The 21,782-nt window shown below is 41.2% G+C and overlaps 2 protein-coding genes across 6 annotated transcripts in view; one reads left to right on the top strand and one right to left on the bottom strand.

Moving 5' to 3' along the window:
- Window positions 1-5,041: 5,041 nt before the first annotated feature.
- On the bottom strand, window positions 5,042-20,974 carry LOC140458436 (dual oxidase maturation factor 2-like). Of its 5 annotated transcripts, none has more exons than XM_072552996.1 (9): window positions 20,915-20,970; window positions 18,630-18,806; window positions 17,993-18,050; window positions 15,237-15,371; window positions 14,083-14,296; window positions 11,352-11,566; window positions 9,380-9,552; window positions 7,667-7,740; window positions 5,042-6,630 (listed from the first exon to the last, which is right to left on the bottom strand). In XM_072552996.1, the coding sequence occupies exons 1-8, from the start codon at window positions 20,924-20,926 to the stop codon at window positions 7,693-7,695; spliced, it is 1,032 nt and encodes a 343-aa protein (XP_072409097.1). In that variant the 5' UTR covers window positions 20,927-20,970; the 3' UTR covers window positions 5,042-6,630; window positions 7,667-7,692. The 5 variants fall into 5 exon arrangements, with proteins under 5 accessions (XP_072409097.1, XP_072409100.1, XP_072409098.1 ...); XM_072552999.1 differs by lacking the exon at window positions 20,915-20,970 and adding an exon at window positions 20,839-20,857; XM_072552997.1 differs by lacking the exon at window positions 20,915-20,970 and adding an exon at window positions 19,732-19,888.
- Window positions 19,896-21,782, top strand: part of LOC140458435 (dual oxidase 2-like) — a 91,775-nt gene continuing 89,888 nt past the window's right edge. The window contains exon 1 of the mRNA XM_072552995.1: window positions 19,896-20,123. The gene's annotated coding sequence lies outside the window, so the exon portion shown is untranslated. The remainder of the gene's footprint in view (window positions 20,124-21,782) is intronic.

Here is a 21,782-nt window from a genome sequence, read left to right as displayed (position 1 = left end):
CACTTTCCTGCCCATTCTTATGATTCCTAACTCCATTATAGTTCAAGAAACTTGCTGTCTCAGTCTTGAATACTTCCAGTAGCTCAGTCTCAAAGATTAATGACTTTTCAACAGTAGAAGTTCCTCATTATCCCCATCTTCAGTGTGAGATTCCACATTCTGACACTGTACTCCCCAGTTCTAGATTGCCTCAACACAAGGAAATGTTCTCCCAGAATCTATCAAATCCCCTTCAAATCTTACTTTTCAATAAGATCACCTCCCATTCATCCAATACATTAAGTACCAATCAGCTAATCTTTCACCAAACGATGAACCTTTTCTGTCAGGAATAAAGATAATGAGTTTTCTCCAATTCCCCTCCATTGCAAGAGCACCCCTCTGTTATAAAGAAAATCAAATCTGGATGCAGTATTTGAGGTACCCAGGAGATCATTGAGTCATAGAGATATATAGCATTGAAACAGATACTTCGATCCAGCTCGTCCATACCGACCAGATATCCTAACCTAATCTAGTCCTGTTTGCCAGCAACCGGCCCATATCCCACTAAACCTTTCCTATTCAAATACCCATCCAGATGCCTTTTAAATGCTGCATTTGTACCAGCCTTCACCACTTCCTTTGTTAACTCGTTTCATACATGCCCCACTCACTGGGTGAAACATTTGCCCCTTAGGTCCCTTTTATATCTTTGCTCTCTCACCATAAACCTCTAGTTCGGACTCCCCCACCCCGTAGAAAATACTTTGCATATTTACCCTATCCATGTCCCTCATGATTTCATAATCTTCTAAAAGGTCACCCCTCAGCCTCCGACGCTCCAGGGAAAACAGCCCCAACCTATTCAGCCTCTCCCTTTGGCTCAAAAGCTCCAACCCTGGTAACATCCTTGTAAATCTTTTCTGAACCCTTTCATGTTTCACAGCATCCTTCCCAAAGCAGGGAGATTGGAATTGAACACAGTAATAGCGGCCTAACTAAAGTCCTGGACAGCTGCAACATGACCTCCCAACTCCTATACTCAATGCACTGACCAATAAAGGCAAACACCTTCTTCACAAACCTATCTACCTGCGACTCTACTTCCGAGGAACAATGAAACTGCACTCCAAGGTCTCTTCGTTCAGTAACTCTCCCCAGGAACTTACCTGATTTGCCTTTCCAAAATGCAGCAACTCACATTTATTTAATGTAAACTCTATCTGTCACTCCTCGGCCCATCGGCCTATCTGTTCACCTATTTGCCAATTTGCTTTTTCCTATCTTCTGCTCATTGTCCACCTTTAAGCCTTGAAAAGCAATCTAAACCAGGTTGCTTTTATCCTGTGATTATTTACCCGCAAAGCTCACATTAATTTTGCTTTTGAAAATATACTCAGCACCATTTGCTTAATTGGGTCTGTCAACTGTTTCTCACTGCTTTTCATCATGTATCCTGGCTTCCTAGTAGATTCCTGATCTCAAATTACTGAGTGGAAAAGCCTCATTTTACATAGAGCCTTTTATGTCTTAAAGATCTCTGACCTTCTTCAAACATCGTTGCATTTCTTAACCTTTCCAAGCAGCTAAGTACTAAGCTTCATCAGTCAGGAGTATTGAAATCTTGAGTGTGTTATGGTCTATGAACCAAATGTAAATATTTGTTCAGTGTCATTATGGCTTGGAATATGCTATTTGTATTGGGGTAATTTGAGCTGAGATGAATTGATTTAAATGCCTTTATTTTTAAAGGTTTTTTTTAGTGTATAAACTTCTTAAACTTTTTTTAACACTTCCCAATTCAGTATTCTTCAGCCTCATGAAGGAGCACATTCAAACCTGTGAGACGTTAATTACTCAGAGAAGCCACTACATTGGATCACAGTCCCATGAATAGGTAAAGGGAAAGCCTACCAGATGCTGATTTCAGTTCCATTGTTTTGACAGTGTAAAGGAGCTTTGTTCCTGGGCTCACATCAAGAGTACTGCTCGGTTGCAGTGTCTGCACAGTGAAAAATGATCCATTATTTAAAACAACTGTCTCCAGTTCAATGGCCCCATGTGGTGCAATGTTCTAAAGCTGATAACTCTTGTGTCAAACCATATCCTCTACTTTCTCATTGCATTACTTTTTGAAATAACTGCGTAGAGACCAAGATCTCGTTACCAAGTCACCCTTTATTTAAATGGACATGGGCTCTGACCAGTCAACTCAGAGCCAGTCCCTAGAATCAGGAGATGCTCTGAATCTACTGTTTATAATATTTTTTCTTTAACCTATTTTTCTAATCAACCTGTTCAGCTATGTTATTATACATCTCTGTTGCAGGTGGGACTTGTACCCAAGCCTCCTGTTCCAGAGGCTGAGGAACTACCACTGTGCCACAGAGCCCCAATCTCCTGTTTATATCTGTCAGCTGGGGCTCCCTGATTGACCCAGGTTAAGAACCCCCAATCAGGGATCTCATAGCCAATGAGATCCACCTGGTTCTCATTCCAATCACTACATTCATAATAATTGAATCTGTAATATGTTGAATTAGCCAATACGTGGAAACAAGCTTTCATTATTTATCCCTTTGACCATTTTCTTGATTATGAAAACCATTAAATTTTCCTTAATTCTTTGTCCTACAGTAAACAAACCACAATCTTTTTAGCTTTACTTTGTCTTCATGATCTCTAATTCCATATTACAATTCTGGTGAATCTTCAAAGTGACCTTCCCAGAGCTCTCAATTCTTCCTGCGTTCAATATTCCAATGCAGCCTAACTAATATATTGTTCATTTAAAAAAAATTTTTACATTCAGTGTTCCCACATATGATACTCCACAGTCCTATTTGCATTTTTATGACTTTTTGTAAAGGCATTGCCAGTGGTTTAACACTTTTGAGAATCTGAGTTTTTTTGAAAGGCTGACTTCCTTTTATAATTTTTCTTACCAGAATGGACTGCTTCACAATGTTCTGGGTTATATTTCTTTATTCTCGATTTAAGATACTTTACCAGCCTGACTATGTCTTCCTATAATTTTCTTAAATTCGTGTTCAGTTTGCCATGGCCCATCTGGACTTTAATTCCTCATGACTATGTCCACATTATTTGGGTGCCGCCGATATTATCACTGGGCTTTTAATCCAGAAGCACAACCAACGTTCTCGGGAGCTGGCTTTGAATCTTGTCACAGCAGATGTTGGAATTTGAACTCAACAACAAAGAAAAAATCTGGAATTACATGTCTAATTGATGACCATGAATCCATTTTTGGAAGAACCCATCTGGTTCACTAGTGTCCTTCAGGGAAGGAAACTGCCACCCTTACCGGTCTGGCCTACATGTGACTCCAGACCCACAGCAATGTGGTTGACTCTTAACTGCCCTCTGGCCAATTAGGGATGGACAATAAATGCTGCCTCAGCCAGCAATGCCCTCATCCTGTAAATAAATACAGGGAAAAATAATTTAGTGATATAGGTGAAAACCTTTTAGTTCACCCTTTAGCACAGTTAATGCACTTCAAAAGGTCATTATCAAACTAACTTTAACACATAGTCACACAGAGAAATACGAGGCAGGTGACTATAAGCTTAATCAAAGATGTAAGTAATAAGGAGGGGCTTTAAAGTAGCAAAGATGGAAAAGTTTGAAAAGGGGACACTGGAGATTGAACAGTTGAAAACATGTTTGCTATTGGTGGAGTGAGTTGAAAAGGGTGGCTCTGGAAAATCACAACAGGTCAGGCAGCATCTGAAAATTCGGGTAGAGCCCTTCATCAGGAATGTGGAGGGTGAGGGGGAATGACAGGTGGGGATGAGGTTGTTTGGTGGGGGGGGGATGGAAGATAGGTGGGAAAGCGACAGACAGATGCAGATGGAGGGGGTGTAATTGTGATAAGTCAGTGGGAAGGATGGAGTGGTTAGCTGAGAAGGAAGATGAACTGGTAGGACAGGTCAAGAGGGTGGAGTGAGGCTAAATGGAGGCAAATTGGTGTTACACACTGAACTGAAGACTGCAAGGAGGCTTGAGAGGTAGTGAATAGGGGGCTTTGTGAAAAAGGATGACAAAATTAACATCGAGGCACGGGAATACAGAGAGAGCCAAACAATGATGGGATCAGTAGCTATCACATCTCCACATAGATTTTGTCTAAGTTTTCAATATCTAAATCCCTGTTACAATATTCTCTTTAAAAATATTTTTTAACATATCTTTGCGTGATCTTTTGTTAAATATTTCCTCAAAATTCAAATACACAATGCCTCTTGCCTTCCTTCCAAACACATTGAAACAAACTTGCCTTTCACAAACAATCCTGATAACCTGAACCATTTAACTAAAACTTTGAGGACCTGTCTTAATTTCTGGCTCATGTCAATATTTATTTGAGTATTGCAAACAATTTTTGTCCCTTTATTTGAGGAAGGATATAGTTGAATCAGAGAGAATTCAAATGAGGTTCATTGGATTGAATCCAGAGCTGATGGATTTGTTTTAGGAACAGAGTTCGAGCAGTTCAGGTCTATACTCTCTAGAGTTTAGAAGAATGAGAAGAGATTTCATTAAAGTCGATAAGATGCTAAGGAAGTTGACAAAATAGGCGTAGAAAGGGTGTTTCCTCTTGTGGAGCAATTTAGAATGAGAGGTCATAGTTTTATGAGAAGATGGGGCAGATTTAAAACAGAGATGAGGAGAAATTATTTCTCTCAAGTGGTCATGAATCTGTGGAATTCACTCCCCCAGAGTGCAGTTGGTGCTGAAACATTGAGCAAATTTAGGGAGGAAATGGCTAGACTTTTAATTAGTGATGGTTGAAGAGTTATGGGGAACGGGCAAGAAAGTGGACTTGAGTCCGAGATGGATTCAGCCATGATAGTACAATAGAGCAATGTTAATGGGCTGAAAAATCTACTCCTGCTCCTAGTTCTTACACTCCTGTGAATTTTAAATTAAAAGGCTTTTTAAATTGAAGATGCACTATAAACGGAATCTGTTGTCTGCATCGATTTTCTTTATTTAATCACGTACAGACATTGGAAGAAAAAGACGAACCACTCTATTGCATCTCATTCAATTTTATTTAATAAATAAGAAATTAAGAATAATTTAAAACCAAGATAAAAGAAAACTTGCTCGTCAGTAACAAATCATTGGGTACTATATTTGTAATCAGGCAGACACCTCCTTGCTCCCTATCTGCACTGATAAATACAGACATTCCCATGTTTAGGATTTTGCGTGGACTATTTGCAAAAGAGCTGTCCGTACCCGTGTGTACAAATCCACAACTCATAATGAGCAGTAGTACACATTTGACTCCTTAAAATGACTGCTTTCACATATTAAACACAGTCTTGTTCTTCCAGTTTTTGCTTTATCACACAGTAATCAGGTTACATTTCATTTGGCCAACAAATGCTTGAGTTGATTTTGCAATGAGATCGGAAAGTGACACCAGATTCTTGAGTTTTTTGTGCCATGGAGAGAAAAAGAAAAAGCTGTGTGCCTTTGATTTCGAGACCAACATTTCCCGTAAGTCTACATCCTTGTGAAGCCCAGTAACAGGTATTCATCTCAAAACTATGTTGACAAGGAATTAAAATCATCTGCCAAATCACCGACAGCATTTGCAGGTTGTTATATAAAAAGACACAGACCATTCAGCCCTTCTGCCATTCAATACAATCATATTTGAACTTAGGCTTTAACATCATTTTCATGCCCAAGTCCCATATCCCTGAGAGATCAAAAAACTTGTGTATCCCAGCCTTAACTGTACTAAGTGATAGAATATCCTCAACTCGCTTGGGTAGAGAATTCAAAGAATCACAAACGCCTCATCTCAGTCCTAAAACATCGATCCTTTGTCCAGAGAATGTGCCCTGCATTTCAGATTCCAGACAAACAGGAATAATCTCTCACAATCTATTTGATCAGCCTTGTCAGAAGCAGGCATGTTTCAATGGGATGTTGACAGGGTTGATCAGTTAAAACATATTTACATGTGTAATTATCGCTCAATTCCCAAATCAAAGCCAAAACAACTTGAACCATATTTGCTCTTGATTTGAAAATTCTCACTACAAAGTAGACAAGGCTATGGGCCAAGTGCCAGAGACTGGGATTAGAATAGGTAGGTGGCTGTTTTCGTCTAGCCATGATTCAATGGACTGAAAGGCCTTTTTCTGTGCTGTACATCTCTATGACTGTAAAGTGTTCACTAAGATAACTAACTCTAATCTATTAAAGTGCAGATTTCTTGTATCCTACTGCTCTTTGTGGCTCTTTGCCAGATTTCACATGTTTAAACATTGGCATTTTTTTAGCTTCAGAACAAAAAAGGTTAAGTCTGATTATGAATAATTTGTCCCTCTTTGCATTGTTGCAGTTAATCCAAGTCTTGCTTCTCCAAATACTCCAAAAGAAGGTATAGGTACAAAACGGCTGCGCTATCAAATTATCCACATGATTGTGCTCACTTTCAATGGTACAGAGTTGGCTCAAGGCTCTACTTGCCATTTCACAAAATAATCTAATGAAAACAGTCATTTAAAAAAAATCATGTACACAGTGGAATTTTGACATCCTTCAGGAGTTGCCCAGTGAAGCTGTCATACTGTTGAGTGAGCCAGGTGTTGCATGGTAATCCTGTAAAATGAACAGAGAGGAGCATTCATTCAAAAGCAAAGGAATACTTCTGCCAATTGGACTGTACACACCCATCTCCTAAGCATGACAGAACACTTCACAATATTTAACCATCATAGTTTGGTTTTATTCGCTTTCCCTCGTGAGTCAGCCCAGATCATACCGCGTTATAAGATTAACTCATTGTTGCGGTCTCGTGAATGCATTTATGAGAGTTCCCAAAGGAATGTAAGAACTGGTGTGCAAAGACTGACGAGAGAAACAGACAAATGCTTAAGAGCTTGTCACTCATGGCAACAAAGGATTTGTTTTTGTGAAACCTCACCTATATATAGTCACTGTAGATGTGTGGATCCAGTGCCTCTCTCTCCCTCCAGTCCCCTCCCCTTTTCCTTCCAGTCCCGTCTTGCTCAACAGAGAGCCCTGTCACCTCTAATATCAGAAAGTAAGGGGCCAAGGACCTGCCCTAGGATTACAGACCATACACAATCCAGCGTTGAGGGAGTGCTGCTCTGTCAGAGGCGCATCTCAAGCAGGACATTCCATGGCACCATTTCTAGGAAGAGTGGTGGTGTCCTGGTCATTATTTATCCCTCAAATGCACCACTTATCTCATTATTATTTGTGAGAGGTTGCTAAAGACATTCTTCATGCTAAGTGGAGAGGAGGATGATGATCATCAAATGAGCATTGGATTAATTAGCAATAACTTCACTGATGATCATGGAGATGCTGTATATTTAAAGGTAAGTTTAAACTATAGCTCACAATTCTATCAATATCCTCTTTCTGTCTTATAAGTACCACATTTTGTACTTATTGGTTGTACTAGAACAGTACGCAATTGATTGTTTGTAAAATACTTTAGCATCTGCTGAAATATTGAAAGGTGCTATACAAATGCACACCTTTCTTTCATCTCCTCAAACCTGACTGATATTGCAAACCATTATTTTCCAATATTAATACAGTAACACAGTGCCATGTTACTTTGGTAATTAATAAAATTGACTTGAGATATTGAAATATAAATTACCTTCTCAATTCCAGGCATCTTCAGTCTTAGGTATAAACAACAAAATCCTTGTTTTTGAAGCCATTTTTAATTTTCTAGCATTAAAAAATTTGGAAACAATTAATAAACATCCAAAACAGCTTAAATTCATTATCTGTGACTTAACCTAAAGAGACACCAAGACTGTTTTACAATCCTATGGAGTGATATTTCACAACACTTGCTGAAAGCCAGGAATAATGTAGGTCACTTACATTTTTCAAGTTCCCCTTAAATGTAGAGAAACCCCCAGAGTGGCTTACACAGCCATGAGACTGAAGAAGACTTCATTTCCAAAGGTAGCAATAAAATTGGGCAAAGTCTTGGGTTTTCATGGATGCTTTAGAGCAGCAGTTTCCAAATGTTTTGGGCCTGTGTTACTCCTTATTCATTTTACCAAGTTGATACATACCCCTTAGAGACATGTTCTTTTTCAACCACATTTTGTAAATCCTACCCTGTCCAGAATCACACACTCAGCATCCACTCCCCTAGTCCTCCTGTCAGTTATTTGCCTCACCTTCTAACCTCCCCCCCCCCCCCACCCCAGTTGACTCATTCACTCAACAATCCCTCCTCCTAAACCTTCTCTTCCCTATTCACTCTGTTGTGTCTTTGAGAGACAGCTCCAGTAACAGCCAACCTTCATCAGAGAGCCATCTCTCTCCACCTCCATACTTGGACTATTTCTGTAATGGAACACCATCTGATGCACAGTCATTCGCTCTCCCACTGCTTCTCCACTGTTTCACACTGAGGATGGTGCGTGTATGGAATAAGCTGCCAGAGGAAGTGGTGGAGACTGGTACAAGGACAGCATTTAAAAGGCATCTGGGTGGGTACATGAATAGGAAGGGTTTAGAGGGATATGAACCAAATGTTGGCAAATAGGACGAGATTAATTTAGGATATCTGGTCAGCAGGGACAACTTGGACCTGTTTCTAAGCTGTACAACTCTGTGACTCAATGTCCTTGTCTGAGCATCCCCAGCCTGTGGAGTAGAGAATTCCAAGGAATCCTAACTCTTTACTCCAAAGATTCATCACTACTGATGATTCCTTTTCCTTTGCTCTTTCAGCCTAGCCCACAGTCTATGTATCCACCACAACGCTGGTTGATGTCTTCATATCAATCCTCTTCTCTCTTTGGATTTGGTGATTGGTAAACAGCTGCACTTAAAATGCGCTTTCTGCCGTCAACTCTCTGGATTTACCTGGACTGGGAATTGGTACCAATATATGGAGTCTTGCCTGCACCAGTAACTAGGTTCTTTTGTAGCCAGCGAGGCCTGGTGAGAGACTTGAACCCAGGTCTTTCAGGATCAGGGGCAGGACAATACCACCAACCCAGCCACTCCAGTACCCACCTGACAAAATTACAAATTAGTGGGGATTTATTTGGCATTTCCAATGCAAGGAGTTTATAAACCTCCTAAGTTGTAGGTAATATCATCCTCTGCTGTTTTTAAATCATACTGAGCAGTGATCTATTCCAGGTGCCTTAGAAACTCTGCGGAACAATAATCCCTCTATAGTAACACTTTATCTATTCTGAATATCCTGACTTTAAATAGAACACACTTCACAGCATTACTTAAGGAGTCATTAAGCAGTAGTGAGTGATTTCCCAAAATGTGGTACTTATAAGACAGAAAGAGGATATTGATAGAATTGTGAGCTATAGTTTAAACTTACCTTTAAATATACAGCATCGCCACGATCATCAGTAAAGTTATTGCTAATTAATCCAATGCTCATTTGATGATCATCATCCTCTTCTCCACTTAGCATGAAGAATGTCTTCAGTTTCTCTGGGATGCAGTGATCCATAATGATTACAATCACTCCAAGAATGAAGCACAGCAACGCTAGATTAGAAAGGAAAGGGGTCTGTTATTTGTTGCATGTTCCAAACCAGCTGTTTGTGGGAATTGGGAATTTTGATGACCCAATTTTATCAACCGCTCTATGGTGCACGCGAGGGATAAAAGCTGAAATTTGAACTCTGAGATTTAATCCATCATGTTCCCATCCAATTGACCCATTTCCAGTATCGGCATGGGCACCCTAAGTGACGTCTCCGCCTGCCTACCAGCCAACCAATCCAGCTGGCTGATGGTCAGAGTGGAAAGTGGGCCAGGGCTTCACACTTTTAGTCTTGCCTCCTTCTTGTCCTATTACTGGCCTCCCTTTGTCCCTTCTGTCAATATTAAAGTTCATGTTCAAAAGGTCCCGAGGCTCAATGTAGAGCAAGTTTAGAGAACCACAGTTGCCCAACTCTTGTCAATGCAACAACCCAAGTTCTCAACCTTTAGCCACTTAACATAGAAAGTATCAGGGCTCATCTGTTCCCAAAATTGAGATAAATTGATCGGCATGCCACTCCTTCCTGGGAGTCAGTTTCAGATGTCACATAGGGACAGTAGATCAGTCTTCCTTCACAGCCAGGGAAAACATGTGTAGACAGATCTCAAGGGGCTGTCAGACAGATATGGGCAACTTGCCTAAGCATTTTCTTTTCTTTTGCATAGCAGGTTGCTGCAATCTGGAGGGCACTGACCAAAAAGGACGGTGAAAGCAATTTCAGTAATAACGTTCGAAAATGAGTTGGATAAATGCTCGAAAAATGAAACGTTGGCAGGACAAAGAGCAGGGAGGGGAAACTCTGTCAAAGAGTTGATTAAGCATGAGGGGCCAGGTGGGAGTGTTGTTATTTTTCTGTGATGGGAGGTTGGAATACAAATTACCCAATAGTAGGGAATAAAATTGTCTTGGGGTGATGATACTTCCAACTGTCGTCAATCTGACTCTGCTCTTTTTGTAAATGCTGGTTGGACTTTTCAACCGTTTGGAAGAAAATTCAACATTTCATTCAATAGCCTGGCCACGTCCCAGTATTGCAGCAAAGTGAAAACCAAACATATGCTGCCAAGATGAAAGAACTGAATGGGTTTTTGCGATCCAAAGCATTGAGAGTTAACCACATTGTGCGAAATTTGAAGCTAGTTTACATCCAAACCATGAAAAGGTGGTTGATTCTGATCTTTGAAGAACATCAAATGAACCTCTCAGCTTTTTGCAAGGAAAGCAAATTGGCTATGTTCATTCTTTTCTCTTCCTGGTGGCAGGTTACAAATTAATGAATTTGATAATTTTATGAATCTTCTAAGCAGGGAGCTGAGATATCAACTTGAGGCTATGCTCAACACAACTCTGGACACCAGTTTTAGGGAGACAGAGTGGACGACAGATAGATTTCAACAGTTGTACTACCTCTCCTCAACCTTAAATATTTCCTGCATTTGTTCCATTAAATATAACTATTAAATATAACTCTTAACTATACTTAGCTTAAATTTAACAATTTTCTGTATTTGGTGCACTAAGCATCAAAGCATTGCAAAAATGTTTCTATGTTCATTGATTTCTTGCTGTGCCCTCGTGTCAATCAGAAAATTATAAGGGAAGAGCCCCAGATTTTTCATCTAATGGTTTCAGAAGATGTTGGGACATTACTTATGGTGTTTCCTGGACTCACAACATCAACAGGGCAGCCTTTACACTAGAAAATTGACAGAAGAAAATCTATCCTGATACTAATGCAAATCTCCGTTTCTTTAGATCAGTACATCTTCTGTATTCTAAAACACAGACTCATTGTGCTTACCAGTTGCTAATGTCAGCCAGAAGGAGACACTGAAATTAGTCTTCAGTGTTGTTGGGCCAAACTGAATGATGCATGGCGATACATTCTGTATAGTGGCGAATGAGATGACTCCAAAGATCATGAATGCCGATGTGACCAATGCCATGTAGCCTCCATACACAATAGTTGGCATGGAGAAGAGAATGTTAGTGATGATCCAGGCACAAAATGCCACCCTAATCAGAAAGATCAAAAACACAATGCTTGGTCAAAAATGTGGTACTCCTAAACATTCATCCCACAAATATTACTTCTGTTTGTTCAATATGAGAGGAATGTAGTCAACTAGGAATCAGCTGCACTAACATCTAGGATCTCCCTTCTGACCTTATCCATATCTCATCTTAAAACCAGTTTTTCCATTGCTCAGCTATTTCTTTTAGATGCTTTAACTGAGTGAGTTGTCCACTCTGCACAGTTAAATGATTTTTCACAATGATACATTGTGTGCACCAAATTTCAACATCAATGTTGAAACCCCAATATCTTGTCACACAAGTATCACAATTTCAGACAAATTAGACATGCATTTCTTTGAGTGAACTGGAATAAAAACAGGCCACTTGGTTCAACATAACTGGAGGGTAGGAGGTTGAGAGGCGACTTGATAGCAGTTTATAAAATAACGAGGGCTATAGCTAGAGTTAATGATAGTTGTCTTTTCCCTCAGATAAGGGATTTCAAGACTAGAGTGAGGGGAGAATGATTTAAAAAACACATGAGGGCAAATGTTTTACACAGAGGGTAATTCACATGCAGAATGATTTTCCTGAGGCACTGGTGGATGTAGACAAAATTACAACATTTAAAAGACATTTTGGTGAGTACATAAACAGGACAGGTTCAGAGGAATATGGGTTAGAAGCAGGCAGGTGGGACTAGTTTAAGTTTGAGATTATGTTTGGCACGGACTGGTTTGACTGAAGGGTCTGTTGCGTGCTGTATGACTCTCTAAGTAGTTAAAGGATAAAGCTGTATTTTCTTAAAGTTTAGATCACCATTTGGTCCATGCTGGCAGTGTTGGTTCCAGCTTCAGAGACTATTCGATTCTTTTTTTTTCCCTTGTACTGATTAATACGTTATATTCAACTATTTAAACAACTCTCAATTAAATGCTGCAATTGATTCAGCTTCATTGGCTCTTTGCATTTGTACATTCCATAGTCTAATAACCCTTTGTGTGGAGAAGACACCTTCAAATCTGTCCTTTATGTTTAAGTTCATGCCCTCCATTGGCCAGTGGTAATAACCTCTTGCTATTCAGTGTTTTCAAAGGTTCAGTCTTGAGGACCCTTAACCTTGTTTGATCCAATATGTTTAGCTCTAGAGTTCTGGTTGAATTACCAAGGTACAGCCCTGTTCTCATTTTTGTTAATCTTGAATGAGAGCCAAATGCCTTCATACATCCTCTATAATTATGTCCTTTCTTCTTTCTAAAAATGATGTCACAAACTGCTCCAACTCTTGTTGAGTGCCAATAAACTTTCATTCATAGCTTTGCTTCACAGTTTAATGTTCATGTTCCCTTCCTCTGGATTTTCTTTTACACTGCTCTGTATCATCTTACAGGGCTGTGGTTGCAGCTAACAGTCTCACTGCCTGTGTAGAAATTGCAACCTCTATTTTAAATTGATGGTTTGAAAACGCTTCAGTTTGTGATATTTTTATGGTGAGTTTTGAGGTGATTCCTAGGCTGTGGCCATTGCTGGTATCTTGTGCCCATTCTCAAGTTTAATGGGTCCTGAATATTACATCTCCCTCCCCTCAATCTGGCTGACAGTGCGTGCATGTCACCTTCAAATTTGACTAGCGGTAGGATAGATTTTAGACAGTCTGCTCACTCTTACTGAATTGAGCCCTTCAAGTGGCCAATTAAGGGGCTGCCAATGCTGTTGGTCTTTTATAAGGCAAGGTATATCCTGTAAAGTGGCTCCATGTTTAAGCTGCTGGACAAAGCAGTCATTGTGTCCCTCTGAGCCAAGTCGAGTCCTACTGGATATAATATAACCTTCCTTTATGTGTCGGGTGGTGCAAAAGTAGTGTTCCTACCTCTGAACCAGAATGTCCACGTTCAAGTCCCACCTGATCCAGTGTGCGGCAACATGTCTCTACAGGATGATTAAAAATAGTTCCCCTGTGAGCCAGTCTGTGTGCCCTGTTGGGAGGACGGATTTTGCCTTTTGCTTGGACACTGGCGCCTCACAAAGGTCCTCCTTGAATAAAGAAATCCAGTCCTCCACTGCCCCCCAATAACTGAATGAATTTCCAGAACCAAGTACACTGCATTGCACATTTACTAACTCTCCCTTGCTCAGCTGAGGGCACTTTGCAGCTGAGAACAGGTAGCAATGTACTTTGAGATAGACTGGAGAGAGGTGACGGTTTCCCTTGGCATTGGTAAATGAACACTGTCATTAACAAGGTGGCTCCTTGCGTGAGCATTCACTGATGCTAATCCACAAATTGCTCAATGTACAGATTCACTTTTACTTTTTGTTCGGGTTGAATTTGAACTCATACCTTGGTTAGGAATTTAGCCCCATTGTCAATGCAGAACTATTCCATTTGTTTTTGCCACTGTCCTTTGATTCTAAGTCTCAACTCTGCCTGCTTTATCTTGGATCTAATTAACCCCTTCATCTTCAAATACATCAGAAATGCAATTCAAAATGCATGAATGCGTTTTGCTTACCACATCATGGCTGTTGCATAATGTCCAGAGAACCTGTACTGGTCATGAATAAGACAGGGACTTTTGCTCTGAAACTTCTCAGCAATGTACAAAATTGGATGTGGAAGCCCTCGATTAAGCCCATTGTTATATTGCTCATCATAATTCATTGTAAATCTCCAAAGAAAGCTCTCGTTGTAGTCTATGGTTTCATTCAGCTGGTTCTCAGGGATTCCTGCAAGGATATAGCATGGAGCACCCTCATATGTTAATTCAGTTTGCAGTTGGCAAAAACAATAATTAAATATCCAAAATAACACTTTGCAATTGATGAAAGTCCAAACGCTTTAAGCTGTGGCCAACCACTTGCAAGCGCATCTGTGCTGAATCACCCATTCCTGATGGTGTCCACTTCAGTGGAGCAGACTGTGAGTTAACAACATTGTAAATATATTAAAGACAAGCTCCTGTGTATGGCAGTGAAGTTATAAGTACATTATTCTACAGAGTACACTACAGATTCTAGCAAATGAGATGAGGCATTAAGATTGGTAACAAAAGAAATTTCCGTAAATGCAGCAGTGTTAGCCCATACCTTTGACAATGGACGATGAATAATGGAATCCTAAATCAAAGTATTACATTCTCATCACATTTATTTTTCTTTTATTTAACAGTGTGACCCCATCATATATTATATCAGACTGTGAATTTATTTTTATCTACTGGTTTACAGCGAGAACGTACAGTTTGTATAATCCGCAAGGGCAGATAAGTTAAACTGCTTTGGCAGAGGTCTGACACAGATTGTTGGGTTGAATGTGCGCTTGGTTCGCAAGTAAGTTCCTTGTTCACTGTTCATGCACAAACCGTTGGCGCATTTAGCTAAGCACTGACCTATTTCGAAAGGGATCTGCTCCTGCTCTTTTCTGATGCAACACCTAACACCAATTACCAATCTCTACCTGTTGAACCACTGAGTTGTTGCCAATTTATAATAAAAGTCAATTATTGGTTTGTGTGATTAAGAGGTAGTGCCCCTAGCTTGAGCCAGGATGCTTGGGCTCAAAGTCCCACCTGCTCCAGAGGTGTATAATTACATGTCTGAAAGAGGTTGGTGAGGGAAATAGATTACATATTTTTTTTAAAAATATGGCCACAAGGAAATGACTTACCTCTCAGAGTCACATTAATTCCTGCCAGTCCAATGTTGAGTCCAACTTCTGCAGTGATTGCCTCATTACTGAAAGCCTTGTAAATTGTGCTCACCCTGGCAAATCCAGCTGCCCAGTCACCAGTAAAGTTCACCACTACAGAAAGAATTATGATTCAGTTAATGATTCTGATATTATCATGGCCAAGTGTCTGATTTCCTTAATTAGTTATTAAAAAGTCATTTTGTGCTTTAGATACCACTCTGAGGTAAAGTCAGACTTTTGTAGATAATATTCACAATTCATCCGTATAATTATGAAGTTTGTACTTCGCACTAAGAATTAGCACAGTTCTGAAGTTTAATGACTGAGAAACTAATGTGGGTAACATGAGACTTTAAAATGCGAAGTTGCACCTTTCCAATTTGGCATGAGCAAATATAATTGGCGTATGCCTTTGTGTGGGGCTGACTTGATTCCCCATCACTGACAAAGTTATACCTTCTATAATAAGAAATGCAAACTGAAAATGTTGGAAATACTCAGAGGGTCAGGAAGCAACTGTAGTGAGTGAAACAAACAAGCTAATGCAGTCGGAGGGAGTGAGGACTGCAGATGCTGGTGATCAGAGTCAAAAAGTGTGGTGCTGGAAAAGCACAGCAGGTCAGGCAGCGTCTGAGAAACAGGAAAGTCAATGTTTCAAGCATTAGCCTTTCATCATTCCTGAATATCTGACACAGATTGTTGGATTGAGTGTGCATCTGGCGTACTTATGAAAAGATATTGACTCCCTGTGTCTGCAGAAGCCTTCCCATCCTCGAAGTGATCTACCCAGATTGCTACGTGATATTGATTATTGAGAGGGACATTTTTACAATCCTGCATATTCCAAACTTTAGCAATGTAGATTGTGGGCAGAAATCTTCTCTGGACAAGTAAAAAGATTTTAAAACCCAGCTCAAACAGTTACACACTATATTATTTGCATTCCATGTGCTTTGAGCCTGAAAGCCATTAGATCAGAGAACTTCCAAAACCCAGGCTGGCCCAAATATGTTATCTGTGCATTTCATCAATTATAGAATGATTACAGCACTGAAGGAGGCTATTTAGCCCATCAGGACTGTGCTAGGTCCTTTCATGGTAAATAGATGTGGGTACAATTACAATATTTAAAAGACATTGAGAAATGTATATGACTAGGAAGGGTTCGGAGGGATATGGGCAAGGAGCAGGCAGGTGAGAATAGTTTAGTTTGAGATTATGGTCGACATGGACTGGTTGGACCGAAGGGTACGTTTCTGTGCTGATTAACTCTATAACACCTGAGATGTTTCAAATGAGATGTCCTTTTCTTTTCCCTTCATTCAATGCCTGTAGTTGTTCCCTGGCTCAACGTGACCCTGAACCGAGTGGTTTACTAAACTGAATGTAATTAACCAAATCAACATGTTGGAAAATATTGGGTTTTGTGATGCAGGTGCAATGCTGCAAAACAGCATTTAAAACTATAAACGTAAATTTTCCAACTTCTTTCAGTTCCAGAAAAGAATCAGAGTGGACTCCAAACAATAACTCGATTTCTCTCTTTCCACCGAGGCTGCTAGGCTGGCTCAAATTCTCCAGCACTTGTCTCTTTTTATTTCAGTTTGGTCAAACAGAACAAGGGAGAACCAATGAAACTTAGAAAGGGAATTTCAGAACGTATAGTCAGTGTCTGCAAGACAATTGGCAAAGCTCAAGAGACCTGAAATGAAGGAGCCTAGTGATCTTGAAAAATTGTGGACTAGATTATAGAGGGCGGTGGCAGGTGGAGTAGAGTGAAAAAGGGAAGGTGTTGGGTCAAAGGGAGAGCTATGCACTGCAGGAGGAGAAAGGGGCATTACAAAGTGCTCAAAGATAACTGCAGTCTTTGGGCACTCATCAGGAATTGGGTGCTTCCAGGTTTTTCAGAATACAATCGGTGGATTTTGGAAATCATTGAAACGGAGTTCTGACTAAGGGACACTGATTTCTCTCCACAGATGCTGTCCTTCTTGCTGAGCTTTTCCAGCAACTTGTTCTTGTTTCTGATTTCCAGCATCCACTGTTCTTTCGGGTTTTATTTAAACAGGGTTAAATGTTGGCTTTCAGGTTAGGTCGGGCAAGCGCCAAAGACAGTCCTTGCTGGGTGCCTCACCATTACACAGCTGGACTTTTCAAAGTCCAGGAAGTTGTAGCTTCAAGAGAGCCACAGGAAGTAATTGGAGATACTTGAGCCACATTCTCATTCCCGGGCTGTGGGAAAGCAGTGGAGCACTCTCCCCTTAGGGCAGGATACAGATTAAATTTACTAAGTCGTTCTGTTTTAATGCGCGTTTTGTCACTTTAAGAGCTGTTTCTAAAGTGCGACTCTCCTATAACGCTGGGTTGCACAAAAACTTTGTATGGTTTACAGTCAACAATCCTCTGTCTGCCTAACCCTTTCATCTCTCTCTCTCTCCCTCTCTGGGCTCTTTCTCCACTGATCTCCCATCTCTCCTCCTCCATACCCTACAAATACCACTTTATCCTAACTGGATCAGCTCTGATGAAGACTAACCAAAATCTAAACATTAACACTGCTTTCTCTGCCCACAGATATTACCAGATCTGCTGAGTTTCACCAGTAATTTCTACGCTTTTTCAGATTAAGTTACATTTTAGCATATTCATTAGAAAACATAATATTGTGTCTGTTGTGAAATTAACAACACGATATCATTTAATATATTTTTTAAAAAGTAAATTGCACATACCTACAATAACAGCTCCAACAAAAAGGCTTACAATAATTCTGCAGAAGGAGTAAACTCTCTGAAAATATAAATCAAACATGCAACATTTTAAACAAACGAAAAAACATATTGTTCACTAAGACTTGGAGGTGGCAGTGTTGGACTGGGGTGGACAAAGTTAAAAATCACACAACACCAGGTTCTAGTGCAGCAGGTTTATTCGGAAGCACTAGCTTTCGAAGTGTTGCCCCTTTTAAGTGGTTATACCCCACAACCAGCTCATGAAGGAGCAGCGCTCTGAGAGCTAGTGCTTCCAAATAAACCTGTTGGACCATAACCTGGTGTTGTGTGATTTTTAACCTTATTCATTCGTTTCATATTGCGTGTTTCGTTAGACTCAATGTTAAAAACCGCCTCCAAATTTCGTGAATTTGTCAACGTTGACAGACAGGAACCCTTTCGGCATAAATAATTTCAGCGCACAACCCCCCAGTCCTCACACTCCTACACCCTCCCTTTCTGTTCTGGGGGTCGAAAGAAGGGTGTCTGGCGTTTGAAATGTCACTATAAGATCGAAAGCGATAAACTGCAGTGAATAATGAGACCAATTCTGGGTCAGCAAAGACAGCGGGAAAAAAAAACAAGGGGAATGGCTTACCCCTTTCCCTCTGATTCCCGGGAGGATAATGAGCAGCGTTAGGGTAAACACCAGGAATACCAGGATAACCACGAGTAAGGTGATGGCAAAAATGAACGCTGTTCTGTCGTGGGGATAGAATGGTCGAATTCCATTGAAGAGAGTCATAATTGGCGATTGCACACGATCCTGTGTCAACTGCAGAGAGACGGAGAGACAAAATAGTTACGGGGTAATTAGCTAAGAGGAAACTGCAAATCCTTCATGGTCATTTTTCGCACAAAAAATAAATTGCACATTCGGTTACATACATCCGAATTCAGATCCCAACCCGTTTCCGTTAAAAAAAATTGGGAATTTCGGATAAGTATAGTTCCACAGCGCATTTGACCCATCGCGCACCGTACTAGCCCAGGGTCAATCCGCTCCATTCTGAGTCTACATTAGAGTGATGCTGGAAAAGCACAGCATGCGAAGAGCAGGAGAACCGAGGTTTCGGGCGAAAGCCCTTAATCTCCCCACTCCATTCCAGAATCCTTGCCCCTTCCCCACCCGGTCCTTGCAGCCCCGTGAGTGACCACACACAATGTTGATCCACAACCACCTGTTAAAGGAGCGGCACTCCGAAAGCTAGTGCTTCCAAATCAACCTGTCCTGGTGTTGTGTGATTTTGAACTTCAGACGCTTGTCCCCGTTCGTCTGAGGAATTTTCCGAGGCTTGGCTTTTCGTTTTTTTTCTCCCCAAGGGAAGCATCAGAAGTTCCAACCTCAGCTCTATCTGGAGAAGGGAATTCTCTTTCTCCTTCGACGTTGCCAGACCTTGCAGCACTTCTGTCTGTATGTGTGTGTGTTTGTCTATGTGTCTGTGTGTGTGTGTGTGTGTGTTTGTCTATGTGTCTGTGTGTGTGTCTCCTGTTTCTGCTAAATTCAGCATCTGCAAACAACTTGCTTCTGAATTAGATTCTAAAGTTTAACTGGTATCAGTGGTCCCTTAGAACTAACCAAATTCCTATTTTCAGATTGACACGAGTCAAATTTCTCTACATCGTGTAAAATAAACGCACTAACGGTTTGAACAGACTTCGGGAAGATTGGTAATGAGCAGAGATGGTCTCTTTCTTACCCAGAGAGAAAAGTCTCGAACCAATTGTCTCGTCGCACGGAATATTACGAGTGGTTCTTGTGCCTGTCCCCAGTCCCATCCTATTTATACACACAATTTTTTTAAAATCTCATTTGGGCTTTGTTCCAGCCTTGCGTCAGGTGTAATACAAAAAGGGATGGGGAATTTTTCATTTCCCCGGCCCCTGAACATCTCTTCCTTCCTGGTATCAATGCAAATTGCTGTCCCTCCCCACCCCCTACGTAACGCTGAGACCTCCCTAACCCGGACTGCACAGTCCCCAGGGCGGCCTTCTGTCTCTCCACCCCCAAACCCCTCCAAATTTCGGGTGAACGGGCCACAGCAGACAACTGCGTGAACTGTGAGAGCCGCGGACCGTCCACGCTCTGGAGGTGAGTCTCAATGTTAGCTCCAGTTCCCGGGCAGTTGTGGTTAGATTCAGGGAGGCTGTGAGCTGAGATCTCCCTCTCCTCCACCCCCCCCCCCCCACCCCACCCCCACCTCCCCCATCCCTCTTGGTCAAAACCTTCTTTGTCTCCAAGATTTACTTAGGGAATTAATTGTTTTTTTTTGCGGATGATCAGACTGGGCAGAACTCAGCTCAGCACCAAGGCAAAACCTATAACATTTGAATAGCTCTCCCTCTTTCATTAGGCTTTCTGAGCCAATTTCTACACTTTAAATCTCTCTCTCTTGTCATTCTTAGTCAACTAATTTCTACACTTTAAACCTCTTTCTGGTCTTGGCTCATAGAGTCATGGAGATGTACAGCATAGAAATAGACGCTTCGGTCCAACCCGTCCATGCCGACCAGATATCCCAATCCAATCTAATCCCGTCTGCCAGCACCCGGCCCATATCCCTCCAAACCCATATACCCATCCAAATGCCTCTTAAATGTTGCAGTTGTACCAGCCTCCACCACATCCTCTGGCAGCTCGTTCCTCTACACTTCAAATCTCTCTCTCTCTTGCACACACATAATTCTTAGGGTTAGTCAGTTTACTTCAACACTCCAGATCTCTGTCTCTTTCTGAGTTAGTCAGTTCATTTTTGCTGCTCAAATCTCTCCCCATCCCTCGGAGACAGCGGCACTTTGTGACCCACCGACGGGCGGGAGGAGGCATCACATTCGGAAAGACTGGCGCTCGCTCAACCAGTTGTGTATCGGCTGTTTGCTAACCTCCCATCGCATCGCTGCTAGCCCCGGCGGGTTGAACGGAATCCCAGAACCGTTACGGTGCAGGAAGAAGCCATTCGGCCCTGACGACATCCGTTCTGTCACTGTGAGAGCAGCCCCAATGATGTTAATGTTGGTTCGCAAAGTGCATGTTACAGACAGAGTGGAATCAGAGGGATAATGGTCATAACGTGAAGATGCTCATAGTCCAAACCACGATAAGCCGCTAGGGAGTGCTCTTGTGGCGGAATCCTACCTGCTCGATTCCCTGTGTTTTAGTATCTCTTGATTAACGGGGAAAGGCTACAGTCTTCAACAGACTCGAGTTCAAACCTCGCTGCGGGCGTTTATATTTAAATTAAGCTGTCATTCTGAAATGCAAAAAGCTAAAAATCACACAACACCAGGTTATAGTCCAACAGGTTTATTTGGAAGCACTAGCTTTCGGAGCACTGCTCCTTCATCAGGTGATTGTGGAGAAATGTCTTATTCGCTACAGTCTGACAGCATTGGGACAGAGGCAGACTTCACGCCTACTATTCATCTTGAGAATGTAATTTAAAAGAAGTTTGGGGATTTACATCTCAAAGAACAGAAACCAGCATATCCCGTTGTAAAAGGTGAAAGTTTTAATCTAAGATGGTTTACTGTATCACATCTCCATGACACTGGACTCCTCTGGCTATAAATTCTGTGAGCATGATGTTAACCTCCACAACCACCTGATGAAGCGCTCTGAAAGCTAGTGCTTCCAAATAAACCTGTTGGACTATAACCTGGTGTTGTGTGATTTTTAACTTTGTACACCCCAGTCTAACACCGGCACTTCCAAGTCATGGGGACTGGTTGAGTTTGAGAAACTTGGGGTCGG

The sequence above is a fragment of the Chiloscyllium punctatum genome, chromosome 33 (assembly GCF_047496795.1).
Source record: "Chiloscyllium punctatum isolate Juve2018m chromosome 33, sChiPun1.3, whole genome shotgun sequence".
Taxonomy (NCBI): Eukaryota; Metazoa; Chordata; class Chondrichthyes; order Orectolobiformes; family Hemiscylliidae; genus Chiloscyllium; species Chiloscyllium punctatum.
The sequence above is the reverse complement of the archived record's forward strand: the minus strand, read 5'-3'. Positions and strand labels throughout refer to the sequence as shown.

Bases quoted from the DNA above. Each gene is read 5' to 3' on its own strand.
- LOC140458436 (XM_072552996.1), bottom strand. The intron at 15,372-17,992 runs GTATGTGCAATT...TTCTTTCTGTAG, and splicing joins TGTTGGAGCTGTTATTGTAG to TGGTGAACTTTACTGGTGAC. The intron at 11,567-14,082 runs GTAAGCAAAACG...CTTTCTGATTAG, and splicing joins TATGCAACAGCCATGATGTG to GGTGGCATTTTGTGCCTGGA.